Source organism: Delphinapterus leucas, chromosome 9 (assembly GCF_059928025.1).
Source record: "Delphinapterus leucas isolate spDelLeu-1000000601 "Yukka" chromosome 9, BTC_Dleu_Yukka2, whole genome shotgun sequence".
In the NCBI taxonomy this organism is placed as follows: Eukaryota; Metazoa; Chordata; class Mammalia; order Artiodactyla; family Monodontidae; genus Delphinapterus; species Delphinapterus leucas.
Window position 1 is genome coordinate 5235338 of NC_143137.1, and position 14405 is coordinate 5249742.

General features: G+C 42.2%; 1 protein-coding gene across 2 annotated transcripts in view; it reads right to left on the reverse strand.

Moving 5' to 3' along the window:
- Positions 1 to 908: 908 nt before the first annotated feature.
- The window catches only part of GALNT11 (polypeptide N-acetylgalactosaminyltransferase 11), a 54666-nt gene continuing 41169 nt past the window's right edge, over positions 909 to 14405 (reverse strand). Inside the window, exons 7-12 of one of the 2 annotated variants that reach the window (XM_022577254.3) lie at positions 8944 to 9061; positions 7467 to 7619; positions 6810 to 7028; positions 5309 to 5413; positions 1850 to 1987; positions 909 to 1617 (exon numbers count right to left, since the gene is read on the reverse strand). In XM_022577254.3, the coding sequence (XP_022432962.2) occupies positions 1486 to 1617; positions 1850 to 1987; positions 5309 to 5413; positions 6810 to 7028; positions 7467 to 7619; positions 8944 to 9061 (865 nt within the window). In that variant the 3' untranslated portion in view covers positions 909 to 1485. The remainder of the gene's footprint in view (positions 1618 to 1849; positions 1988 to 5308; positions 5414 to 6809; positions 7029 to 7466; positions 7620 to 8943; positions 9062 to 14405) is intronic. The other variant, XM_089917180.1, reaches the window with a different exon arrangement.

Consider the following 14405-nt stretch of genomic DNA (forward strand, 5'->3'; position numbering starts at 1 on the left):
TCCCTCCTACCTGTCTCGTTGTTTGGTTGTAGTAGCTCTTTTCTGGTTGGTAGGTTCTGGTCTTTATCATCAATGGTTGTTCTGCAAATAGTTGTAATTTTGGTGTGCCCATTAGAGCAGGTGAGTTCAGGGTCTTTCTACTTCGCCATCCTGGCCAATCTCCACCTAACTTAGGAGCTTCCAAGGTGCCACGGGGGCTGGACTTCGTTTCCAAGAGTTGAGGGCCCTCACACAGGTCGTCTGACAACACTTGGTGAGGCCGTGCGGACACAAGCCAGGGTCAACTGGACCCATTTACATTTAATCAAATTACATTTAATGTGATTTTGTTGTATTTAAATCTGTCATCTTGCTTTTTGTATCCTATATGTACCACCATCTGGTCTTTAAAGTTAAATGACTGACAGACAAAATGTTTACTATAAATACAAACAATATATTATTCTCCAGCATGTTTCAAACTGGTACTTAAACTGCTTTGTGTGTCCAGATAAAATAACTGAAAAAATACCCTATGAGACTATGTCCTCTGAGATGTAATTTTGGTGGGAAAAAACTCACTTTATATTAGGACATTTACAGTATATACAGATGATTCCTAAATTTATATCTCTAACTGAAATATATCTTCTGAAATCCTGACCTCTATATCCAAATAACTTTAACACCTATTTAACAGCTCTACCTGGGTGTTTCACACGTAACTTTAAAGTATTCAAATTCACATACGTTCCGCTTCAGACTCACACAGTTCAAGCTAAGAAACTGAAACATCCCTAAGGTTAGGGCTGCTACCTACCTATTACTGGTTCATCGGCCAAATCCCTGTGCATTTCTTACCATGTATCACATACATAGGATAACGCAGACTAGAGACCCCAATACAAAATGAAAGAGAAGACAAAAAATCCTAGATAATTAAAAGGATCCTTTATTGTAAATGTATATAGTACCATAATTCATCAAAATAATTTATAATAGTTAACGCTCTTAAATATAATCTTATAAATGATGCCTTCTGAAGTTAAACGTAATGTGGATTCAATCAGTTTATTTAAAACTATTTAGAACATGGTATTAGAAATTTAAAAAAAAATTTAACTGTCATCTACAAAATCTTCTAAGAAAGGAAATCATGACAAGTTCCTGATCAGATAAACGCCACTCCATTATTTAAGGGGATTAAAAGGAAGCATAAATAAATTTGAAAAGACATGTCAATTTCCTGGGCTTTATCCTTCTATACAAACCTGACTCTTTAGAGAGTTAAAACTGCATTCTGGTTTCCTACCGTAAGTAAGAAATTCCTTAACAGCAGTTGAGAAATGACCTGAACCTCTTGGTGAACCATACTTCTTCACCTCCCGATGGTCACTCGGGGCTGCGACCTCTACTGTGGCTGCTGTCTCACCTCTGCTAGGGTCCCAGGCGTCTCCATGTTGAGGACAAGCATGACAAATCACCGTTCCAGCCACAGCATCCACCCTAACCTTCCAAATGCCACTGCTGTGAGGAGGAGCCATCACAGATGGCCATGGCGACAAAGCCTCTGCGACTCAGTGGATCAACCGCTCTCAGGCACTGTCCAACTGACACCTGGTACAGCCGATTATTCCTCTGAAAATAAAGTGGTGGCAAGAAAAAAATACCACCAGTTACTTGCTTTAAGTTAAAAAACTTATTGCCAGAATATGGTAAAGAAGAGACAGTAATCTAGAAGAGACGTGGAACACTTCACATTACTTACTTATTTATGGGATGCTACAAACTCAGAACAACCTTCTACAAGGTAAGCAGGATATGAGTCCCTCTGCCGTGCTCCCTCCCTCAGCCTTGTCTGTCTCCTCACCCCAAAAGTCCACTGCTGGGATCCTCCTGACCCGTGGCACTTCATGAGTCGTGGGGGGTCTGATGAGCGAGTCTCCGACATATCCAGGCAAAGGAGGTTGTTTAAAACCAATTCGTGCTCTTCATTATAAATCCAAATCTAAGGAAGAAAATGAAAGATCAAAACCTCAAGTTTTGCTTCAGATTCTGAAATGCAGACGGCACGACACTTCACACATTTGTGGAAGAAGGGATTTATTTTGTATGGTCTCTTACAGCAGGAACAGACCAGCTTAGTTATCTGAAAATGGAGTGAATTAACACAGGAGGAAGTGAGGTGCAATTCCAGGAAGAAATGTGAGCAGTGGTTGAATTAACTTAATTGACTGTATTTGAGCACAAGATTGTAGCTCTTCCCCAATTCCAGGATTTCGCAATTACACGATGCTTTTAATTCTCACACTGTGTAGAACTGAAGGAGCCCAGTGAGGCGGCTGGTTTGCCTTCTGTACAAAGAAAACACATGAGGCTATGATTTTCATATTTCCCTCATCTGTTGGGCAGTGATGATGTGCATAAGCTGTCATATCCCATCATCCTGTGGAACAGTATACTCCATTCCCGGCTCATAATAATATTTGCACTGAGATTACAATTTCATTGATGGCCCCAAAGCGGGATTCTCCTTGGACGTGCAAATGATCTTTGAGGATAGTTGTCTTTATGGTGTCTCAGATTATTTTCAAGAACAAAGGCCTGAAACTGGCTGAAATGGCCAAGTGCAATGAATAAATTTATTCTCCAACATGCACCATCACTAAATTGAAAAGGAAAACATTTTCTCCTATCCTCTGAATTATTTTGTTCATTACTGCTTCTACCTACAGGCCCAAAACGTATGTGTGCTGCCTCTTGGTACGAAGAGAAGGCTCCCCGTCGGCGCCATGACAGCCCCAGTAAACACAGATGCTGATGCTTTATGATCTCCACACGCGGCTCCGGAGCGCTGGGAGTGTGTCACGTGTGACTGAGGAAATGAAATCTAACTAAAATGAAATAAAGTCACCAATTCAGCAGCCACATGTGGCTGGGGTGTGAGTGCGATTCTGTGCAGTCACAACATAGTGCGGGCGGGAGAGTGTAACTCCATCTCCTCAAACCTCTCGCAGTTCCTGGAACAAATTTCACCAACCTCATCCTACTACAACCCAAACCACCAAACCCTCACTACAGTTCAACGCTTCGTGTCTACAACACTGACACCTCGCACCCAGACGTGGCACAAAACCCTCTCTAAACCATGTTTTCCAGTATGTTAACACCTTAGATAGTGCGCATGAACTCTCCTAGAAATAAGATGTGATCTATGAAATTTCAAAGGACACACCCTATCCAAAAAGGGCCCAAGTGTTCTTTTCATTCTTGAATGACCCCATCCACCACTCAAATGGAAACGTAAGTCAATGAAGCTTGCTTACTTACGACATGTTTTGAGCATTACAGTCTTGAGGCACTACAACTAGGAGATTAGACCAATGTTAGGTTATGCTATTTTATCAGATACAAAGCAGTTTGCAGTAAGTTTTCTGCTTATTTTTAGGTTCACTTAATATTGCTGAAAGGACACATAAGAATAAATTATGTGAATGACATGAACTGAAATTGTGCTGTTTCCTCTGATGAACTACTAAAAATCAATTAGGAAAACTCAATTTCACAGAAAACTCTACAAATTCTGATTCATCCAATGCAGATTTAATGTTCTGGGCCAGAAAGAAGATGCATGTCCTTTGCCATTTCTAACAAATTCATATAGCTTTCAATTAATTCTATATAACTCAAATTCATTCTCTGTAACTGCAAAGTACAAATAATGCTCTAAACAAACAAAATATTACTATGACAAACAATGACCAGAGGTAGGGAAAATGTACAAAGGAGACCACAACAGTATTAGATAGATGATCTCTAAAATCTCTAAAATCATTCCCAGCGTAAACAACTTAACTTCAGCAAGTGGTGCTGGGAAAGCTGGACAGCCGCATGTAAATCAGTGAAGTTAGAACACACCTTCACACCATACACAAGACTTAAATACAAGACAGGACACCATAAAGCTCCTAAAAGAAAACATAGGCAAAGGCAAAACATTCTCTGACATTAATTGTACCAATGTTTTCTTAGGTCAGTCTCCCAAGGTTAAAAAAAAAAAAAAAAGCAAAAATAAACAAGTGGGACCTAATCAAACTTACAAGCTTTCTGTATAGCAAAGGAAACTGTAAGCAACGAAAAGACAGCCTACAGACTGGGAGAAAATATTTGCAAATGATGTGACTGACAAGGGCTTAATTTCCAAAATATACAAACAGCTTATACAACTCAACAACAAAAAAAAGAAACAATCCAATCGAAAAATGGGCACAAGACCTAAATAGACATTTCTCCAAAGAAGATATACAGATGGCCAACAGGCACATGAAAAGATGCTCAACGTTGCTACTTATAAGAGAAATGCACATCAAAACTACAATGAGGTACCACCTCACACTGGTCAGAACTGCCATCATTAAGAAGTCTACAAATAACTAATGCTGGAGAGGGTGTGGAGAAAAGGGGAACCCTCCCACACTGCTGGTGGGAATGTAAACTGGTGCAACCACTATGGAAAACAGTACGGAGGTGCCTCAAAAAACTAAAATAGAGCTGCCACGTGATCCAGCAATCCCACTCCTGGGCATATATCCGGAGAAAACCATAATTTGAAAAGATACGTTGCACCCCAGTGTTCATAGCAGCACTATTCACAATAGCCAAGACATGGAAACAACCTAAATGTCCATCAACAGATGAATGGATAAAGATGTGGTGCATATACATAATGGGATACTACTCAGCCATAAAAAAGAATGAAATAATGCCGTTTGCAGCAACATGGAGGCACCTACAGATTATCATACTAAGTGAAGTCAGACAGAGAAAGACAAGTATCACATGGTATCACTTATCTGTGGTATCTAAAAAAAATGATACAAATGAACTTACCTACAAAACAGACACAAAGAACAGACTTGCAGTTGCCAAGGGGGAGGGGAGTTGGGAGAGGGATGGATTGGGAGTTTGGGATTAGCAGATGCAAACTATTATATAGAGAATGGATAAACAACAAGGTCCTACTGTATAGCACAGGGAACTATATTCAATACCCTGTGATAAACCATAATGGAAAAGAATATATATATGTATAACTGAATCACTTTGCTGTACAGCAGAAATTAACACAACATTGTAAATCAACTATGCCTCATTAAAATAAATTTTAAAAAGCAAACAAAAAACCCCAAAACAATATAATTTTTAAAAAGTCAGATTAAAATCTTGATGTCTGCCCCTCCCTCCTCAAGGCTGACTGCCAGCAGCTTCCCTTTCCTTCACTGAAGGACACTGTCCATGGACTGGCTGAGAGCCCAGAGGCCTGACTCACCTGATTTGGGTCACTGTAGTCACATGCCTTAAGCACTACTAGGCCTCCTTTCTGACTTGGGCGGCCCTGGGCCGCCAGACACTTGTGGGTCTGGAGGTGATAGAGCTGTAAAAGAAGAGATTGCTCTTGACAAGCTGGTAGGTATAGAAAGACCAATGTCAGAAGATGCCTTAGAATGCTAGAGAAGGAGGTTTTAGAGGAAATATGAAAATATTATTCCAGAGGTATGGATTCTAAAGGTCATAAAAAGATAAGCATTTTTTATTACTGAATTCTAGCTTTAGCACATAGGAGTATCACAATAGAGACTTCAAGGTTGTAGGCAATTTTAACAATATATGCAGGCAGTGTCAAGTAGAAATTCTACCTAAAGATACAAGTTTACTAATCTACTATAGGGGAGGAAGGAAATTAAATACCATCTCTCCACTAAAGAACCTTAAAATGAAACTCAGGAAATAAGAACAAAAGGCACAAACGGACAGTACATAATTAAATACACATACCTAACTGGAGACAGATTAAAACTGCCACAGGAGTGCCAAAGGTGAGATACATAAAAGCAAAGAGTATGTAGTCTAAGTAAAATGATTAGTTTAAATATTAAATGTGATTAGATATGCAAGGCAAAAATAATAATGGTAAGGGATTTCAACTATATGGACATACACTGGTACCTATTTTTACTTAAAGAGAAAACACCTAATAAGAAACACCTTGATGACTTTTATAAGATAGAACAAGAAGATAGGAGAAGGCTCTAGGCCTAATTTTAGCCACTTAAGAATTGCTGGCATTGTGAAAGAACCAGGAGAGGGATGCCTTCTTTATAACAAAAGGGAAATTCGGGCAACAATTACAATATCTACACTTTCAGGAAGCAAATTCTAAGAAATGATTCAAGAAAAAGGTATGATTTTATGGCTAGACATCTAAAATTGAAGTGATATTATAAAACTGAAGAAATTTTATAAGAACCAAAAGGGAATATCTAAAGAATTGCGGTTGATCAATGGGTTTCTGCTAAGCTCAGATGACTGCTCAGGACGTCGGATGTAAAACCTGACTTGGTACCACCACTTAGACCCTGACCACCATTTTTCACTTCCTGTCTGCACTCAGTTCCAGAGCTGAGGCCAGCAGTATACAGCTGCCCCATTTCTCCTTTGTTTTCCTTTTTGGACTGGTCTCTAACAAGTGAATTTTACGCTCACTCACATTGCCTTTATTTGTATATTCACATTTATAGCTATCCTCTTGGAAGCCAGCACATAACTTAGAGAAGCCATGTTCTCTTTAACACTGGCAGGTAAAGGATCTTAATATAAACAGCAAAGATATCAAAATTTCTCAGGTCTTACACCTGAGTAGAGGAAATTCTCCTAAAAAGAATATAATGGAAGGCAAGCCAGGGGCTATCCTTAAATATTTTAAGTCTACAATGTCATTTATTATATCACACAACATTTAATGAAACATTTTGCTAGGATCACTTTCTTACCCTTCCACGGTGGAGGACTTTGGGGCGTTTTGGCCCTCTATTGATAAAAATGGGTTGCTGGGGTTTGGCATTGGGCCCAGATATCTGCATCTCTGGGTAAATATTATCCAAATACCATTTAAATGATTTACAATTCAACTTCTTCCTCAATTCAACACGCTCACTGATATTTCCATAGCTTCTGGTTCTCAGATCAGGTCTTAAGGAAAAATACTGCTCCTGAATTTAAAAAAGAAAAATGAAAAATAATAGATTTTTTTGTTTAAATGAATGACACCTCAAAAAAGCCATTACAAAGAAAATACTGAGAGTTGCATATGGCAGAAGAGGAGGTGGGAAGGAATACAATGTGTGCAGGGTCTTGACAGGGGAAGCAGGGGGACTGGGTCAGAGCAAAGCCCAGTGAGCAGAAGAGGGGCCAGGCTCTGTGGGAGTCACAGGAGGGGACAGGAAGACAAAGAAACTGAAGAGAAGCACAGTTTCTTCTGGTGCTGGCTGCTATATTACCTCTCACAGACTAGATGCTTGGGAAATTTAAAAAGGAGTCACAACAAAAATGAGTGAAAGACTGGGTGAAGAGAAGAGAGAAAAGCAGCCAAAGCCAACGGAGTTACTAGCCTTATCATCCATCCTTCTCGGTGAGAGATTTAATCTCACCTTATATTCATCCAACCAGACATGTGCCAGCCGCAAGGAGTTGTGTGTCATGGTGTCCTGGCCCTCTGGAGAACCATATGGTCTCCTTTTCCGGAAAATGTGTCCAACTCTAGAGCAAGGGATGATGAAGAGCTTACCTCCACACATCCAAATCTGGTCAGAAGCAGAATATGTGTTAATGGTTCCTCACAGTGCTGTGAAATCGATGCACGAATTTTCATGAAACAGGTGTTTGTGAAACCTTGCAAGAGGTTTTATCTTATTAGATATAACTATTCAAATAGAATAAAGTCAAAGTGTGTAAAAAATTATCTGTCTTTACGATTAAAAAGAAACAAAACTCTAAATGCAATATTCTTTTACTACCCTGTGTCTAAAATTGTACTTACCATACGTGTTGTTTTAACACATCAAGGAAGTTGACCTTCAGGACTTAGGGACAAAGAATGCTTACTCATCAATCCTCTAATCTCAGTTCTACAGGTACTTTCTCATGAAACACATACAAACATACAAACACCATTTTTTAGAAAAAAAAATTTTTTTTATAAAATATACAGAATAACTCTAGATTAAGATTCAGATCTTAGTTCTGGTCTAAATTTTGCCCTTGACTGAGCTACTTTATATAGTTATTTCAATTTTTATGAGACTCAATTACCTTATCTACAAAGACTGACCTAATACTATCTATTATACCTTGCAACTTTCAAATTCTAAAGATTAAGTAGGAAAATACATTTGCAAAAATACGAAATGGCATATGCACAAGGTATTAGGGTATCTGAACGGGGGGGAATCTGTTAGGCAGACCGGGAGATGGGAGGCGGGGAGTGGGGCCCTCTGCTGAGAGAGAGAAATCTGAATTCTTCCCTTGCCCTCTTTCTGCCTTTTCCAAAGACCGTCTTACCACCACAGCTGAGCCACAGACCCCACCCACAGCTGTTATCTGCCCAACCTTAGCAGCTGGAGGGAACGGTATATATAAAGGGTTCAGTAACCTATACGCAGGTGTTGATATCATTTATCTTATCAGCTGGGCTACTCCTGAAAGTGAAATGAGGAGCTGTTAATAATCTCTCCAGGAGATCAGGTATGAACCAGGATGGTCTCACGCAGTCAGGAAAATCTGATGACCCCAACTATATATATCTAGGGTTATCAAATAAGATTAACAAATGGACAAAGAAAGAACAAAACTCTAGATTAAATGCACATGAAGACTTCTTAATACATACCCAACTATTCATTACAACTATCACTTTTAAATTCTTACAAAATAAATGCAAGGCTTCTTATAGGCTTTTGATATTTTGAATGGGTATTATCCACATTATAGATTGTGGTAAAGTAGTATTCATTAAGGACAATTTGTTAATAAAGACAGTCAAAGACAATTTACAGAAAATATGGGATCATGAATGAAAATTATATCCTTGCACACAGTTAATAATCAAGCATGCAAAAAAAAATTTACCCGAAATGATATTTCTAAATTTTCTCCTCCCCAGATATCCATGCCACTGTCATACTGTCCAAGTTCACTGAAATAGTTTCTGTTCATGGCAAACAATCCTCCAGCCATTGTAGGTGACCTAGAAAAGGAAAACAATTATTGTATCAATTCTATAGTCAATTATCTACCGTTCTTGTTTTAAAAAACTCAGTGCAGCTTTAGAACATTACTAATAGAAACTAGATTAACTATTATGAAACATTTTTGTCTGATTTATGAGGGAATGAGCTGGGCCCCATAACTTAATTTTCTAGATCGCAGTCCCTGGCAAATGAAGGCTACTTTTCTAAGTATCACAAGTACTTTTAAAAACTGATTATAACTACTGTTGACAGAAATCCACCTGAATTATTTAATTCCTTGGACAGTCTCATAGAGCCACTGGGATTAAAAACTGGGCTCCACGGCCTGCCAAGGAGAGAACAGACAAACGTCTCACTTTGAATTGGACTCAAACATGTGTTAGACCAGTGGTTCCCCGAGACATTTTTAGCTGTCACAGCCGTGGGGGAAGGGTGCCACTGGCATCTGAAGGGTAGAGGCCAGATATGCTGAACACCCTGCAACGCACAGGGCAGCACCCGCAACGGAGAGCTCTCTGGCCCTAAAGGTCAGTCCTGCCACAGTCGAGAACCCCTGTGTTCCTGAGAACTGACGTGGACGGGCTCCCCAGAGCCTGAGGCGGCTTCCAATGACCTCACTGGCCGAACCGCACCGGGGGCGTGGCGTCTAGTGTTCTGAGCGGCCTCCCAGAAGAGAAGCCAGTCTCTGCAGGAGAAAACACCACCCCAGGATGAATGTACCTCCATAATTTTTCATATACAATGTCCAGCATTAAAAATAAACAAGCAAACTAACAAATAACCAGGCAATCAGGAAGATAAATCACATGAAAGAAAAAATAAGAGAAACAATCTACAACAGAAACAGATGTGCAGGGGTTTCAAATAACAGAGTTATCAGGCAGAGACTTTAACTGTTCAGTATGTTCAAGCATAAAAGACAAGACAGAATCTGGCAGATAATTAGACGCTATCAATAAATAAACCAAATTTATGCATCTGAAAGACATTTCTGACAAAGACAGAAAAATAAGTCAGCAGCCAATGAGAGATTACCTTCAAAAGAAAAAAAAATTAGTTGTTGGCTTCTCACCAGAAACAGTGGAAGCCAGAAGGTTCTTGAATGATACCTTCAAAGTCCTGAAAGAATATACCTGCCAGTCAAGAACTGAATATCAAGTAAAATTAGTCTTCAAAATAATGGTGAAACAAACAAAAAAGTAAACAAACCCACCACTCTTTCCCCAACTTGACCCATGAGAGTCCCCCTGCCCTCCCCTCTCCGCCTTTGCAGTTGATCGTTCCTCCCTTTTCCCTCAGCTTGAAGCATCTATGTCCAGTGTCTGTGAAATGATGTTTACCTGTGTCTCAGGATGAGAAACGGCAATCATTCCACCAGGTGCTGGAAACCGATTAGCCTTGAGGCAAGGGTTTCTAGGGCCACAACTCAGGGATGTGTATTTAATTACAGGGTCCCCAGAAACCCCTCTGCTGGCTACCACAAGCAACGGCTTCTTTTCTGGTCTTGGGAGCCAGACCTGGACTGTTACCTCAGAGGCAGGGGCCCCAGAGAACACGCTGGGGCTTCCTCTTTGGCCACAGCTGGGCTCCCTTGAGACGTGAAGACTTCTGGCTGTCCTGCAACATGAGCCACAGTGACCCCGGCTCTACCAGCTCACAAGGTGCCTGGTCCCTCTGCCTAATCCAGTCCCCCCTGAGCCACAGCCTGCTCAGGAATCAGTGGCAGCCTGTGAATCAGGCCAGAGCTTGCTTCAAGCCCAAGAAAAAAGCTGTCTTACTGGTGGAGGCTGGCCTTCCAAATCCTGGAGCCAGCCCTGCCAGCCAGGGGTCATTTTTGCCCTTTGGTGACCACTGTTTTCTTTCTCTGAAATATCTTACAATAGGTGATAATGTTGCTGACTCAAATTTCCATGAAAAGGAAAAAAAAAAAAAAAAACCTCTTGAGTGACGTCCTGGTCTATTCCTCTCTGAGGAATCTTGTGGGAAAAGAATACTGTTGCTTCTGCTCTGTCTCCACATTTCTGTTGGGAAAGAAACCCCACCTGCCCTGGGGTGTTGGTGTTTTTGTCTGTGTTGCCATCCCAGGCCTGCTGTAGGGGCTTGTGTCTGCGCTGTAATGTCTGTATCATGTCTGGGGAGTCCTTCCCACCTGTCCGGCCAGGGGCCACAACCCCTTGAAGAGGCCTCCATTTCCTTCCTATGATCCAAGGCACAGAGAACACCGCCTCCCATGACCCCACCTTCAGGAGCTCTGGTGGCACGTTCATCCATGAGCCTACCCCTGGGCTACCTACCTGAGGCCCACCTCTACCCACAGTCCTGTGTAGGAGTTGAGTAAACAGGATATCTCTGAGCCCCTATCCCCAAAGGGCCGGCCAAGAGCTGCCCGCCAACCTGGCTCCATCAATCCTGCATGACCAAGTGATAGCTGGCGGGCTCTGCTACCCAGGCCCTCTGTACCTCCTACCCTGCCATCTGGCAAGGGATGGGCCCTTTTCTGTGAACTGACAACCTGTGGAAATGTGACCAATTAGTGTGAAATACATGTTTAGCAAATGTTAGGTACTGTAGTTGAACCAATAAATGTGAATCCTTCTGCACGCACGCACGCACACGCACACACACACATACACCCACAAAGCGTGAAACAAAGACATTTTCAGAAAGAGACGAATAATCACCTGAAGGTCCAACCAAAAGAAATACTAAAATGTGTTCTTTAGTCAAAATGAAAATAAATCCTAGATGGAAGCTTGCAGATGCAGAAAGGATAAAAAGTAACATAAAAGGGGAAATATGTGGGTAAACGTAAATGAATAATGGTTACATAAAAAAGTCTTGTAGGGTTAAAAAAAATACACACGTGGGACTTCCCTGGCAGTCCAATGGTTAGGACTCCGAGCTTCCACTGCAGGGGGCCCGGGATGGATCCCTGGGTAGGGAACTAAGATCCTGCAAGCCGTACAGCATGGCCCAAAAGTACAAAAACACACACCACACCACCACCCCCAAACACACGTGTACATTTCAGCAATATAACTTGAAGGGGGATAACTGGAGTATGAACATTCTGATATCCTTGCATTGTTTGGAGAAAATACCAATCTATATTACACTTTGATATGTCAAGTATGAAGGCTGTACTTTCTAAGGTAACCACTAACAGAACAGTAGGTAAGAAACTATAATGTCTAATAATGGGTGGCAGCTGGGAACAGAATAATTGGAATTCAGGCCAAAAGCACGTAAGAGCAGAGCAAACAGAACACAGAACAGACAGAAAGCAAACAGTACCACTGTAACCACAGACACAAACATGTCAGTAATCAACTAAGCCCTAATTAAAAGACAAAGTTTTCCACACAGGCTTCAAAACAAAACAAAAGCAACTACATGCTGCTTACAGGGACACGTATTATGTGACCACAGGAAGACAGCAAAAGGGACACTATTCTAGAAGTACAGAATGAAATACAATTCATAATGATAAATGGTTTCATCACCAGAAGACTTAATAATTCTAAACTGTCATGCATCTATTAACAGAGCCTCAAAATATATGAAGAAAATATATAAAGAACTACAAGGAGAAACAGACACACAATTGTAGTGGGAAATTAATATACCATTTTCAATAACCGATAGAACATGTGAATTAAAAATTAATAAAAATATAGAATATTTGAACAACACAATAAACGACCCAACAAATACAGGATCTCAACAACTGCAGAAAATACAAATTCTGACCACAGTGTAAGCTAGGATTAAATAATGACTATAAAGTTTCCGTATGCCTGTAAAATAATAAATGCACTGCTAAATAACCTACAGGTCAGAGAAGACGTAACAATGAAAATATTTTGAAATAAATGACAATAGGCCTCTGCTTGTGACCTGCGGAGAAGCGGAGAGGCAGCACGTTGAAAGGAGGGCCTCTGCAGTGTGGAGTTCTGAGTTTGGAGGTTATTACAGAGTACTGAGCAGAGTCCTCTGTGCTATACAATACACCAGAAATACATCTACACGTGGAGCAACTCCTACAGAACACCTACTGAACGCTGGCAGAGGACCTCAGACCTCCCAAAAGGCAAGAAACTCCCCACGTACCTGGATAGGGCAAAAGAAAGAAAAAAAAAGAAAAAACAGAGACAAAAGAATAGGGACGGGACCTGCACCAGTGGGAGGGAGCTGTGAAGGAGGAAAGGTTGCCACACACTAGGAAGCCCCTTCGCGGGCCCAGACTGCGGGTGGTGGAGGGGAAGCTTCGGGGCCGCGAAGGAGAGCGCAGCCACAGGGGTGCGGGGGGCAAAGCGGAGAGATTCCCGCACAGAGGATCGGTGCAGACCAGCACTCACCAGCCCGAGAGGCTTGTCTGCTCACCCGCCGGGCCGGGCAGGGCTGGGAGCTGAGGCTCGGGCTTCGGTCGGAGCGCAAGGAGAGGACTGGGGTTGGCGGCGTGAACACAGCCTGCAGGGGGTTAGTGTGCCAAGACTGGCCGGAAGTGCGTCCAGGAAAAGGTCTGGAGCTGCCGAAGAGGCAAGAGACTTTTTCTTCCCTCTTTGTTTCCTGGTGCGCGAGGAGAGGGGAGTAAGAGTGCTACTTAAAGGAACTCCAGAGACGGGCACGAGCCGTGGCTAAAAGCTGGACCCCAGAGATGGGCGCGAGGCGCGGCTAAAACCACAGACCCCAGAGACGGGCGGGAGACGCTAAGGCTGCTGCTGACGCCACCAAGGGGCCTGTGTGCGAGCACAAGTCACTATCCACACCCCTCTTCTGGGGAGCCTGTGCAGCCCACCACTGCCAGGGTCCCGGGATCCAGGGACAACTCCCCCGGGAGAACGCACGGCGGGCCTCAGGCTGGTGCAACGAACGTCACGCCGGCCTCTGCCGCCGCAGGCTCGCCCCGCTCTCCGCGCCCCTCCCTCCCACCGGCCTGAATGAGCCAGAGCCCCCGAATCAGCGGCTCCTTTAACCCCGTCCTGTCTGAGCAAAAAACAGACGCCCTCCAGCGACCTACACGCAGAGGCGGGGCCAAATCCAAAGCTGAGCCCCTGTGAGCTATGAGAACAAAGAAGAGAAAGGGAAATCTCTCCCAGCAGCCTCAGAAGCAGCGGATTAAATCTCCACAATCAACTTTATGTACCTGCATCTGTGGAATACACGAATAGACAATGAATCATCCCAAATTGAGGAGATGGACTTTGAGAGCACGATTTGTGATTTTTTCCCCCTTTTCCTCTTTTTGTGAGTGTGTATGTGTATGCTTCTATGTAAGATTTTGTCTGTATAGTTTTGCTTCCACCATTTGTCCTAGGGTTCTATCCGTCCGTTTTCGTT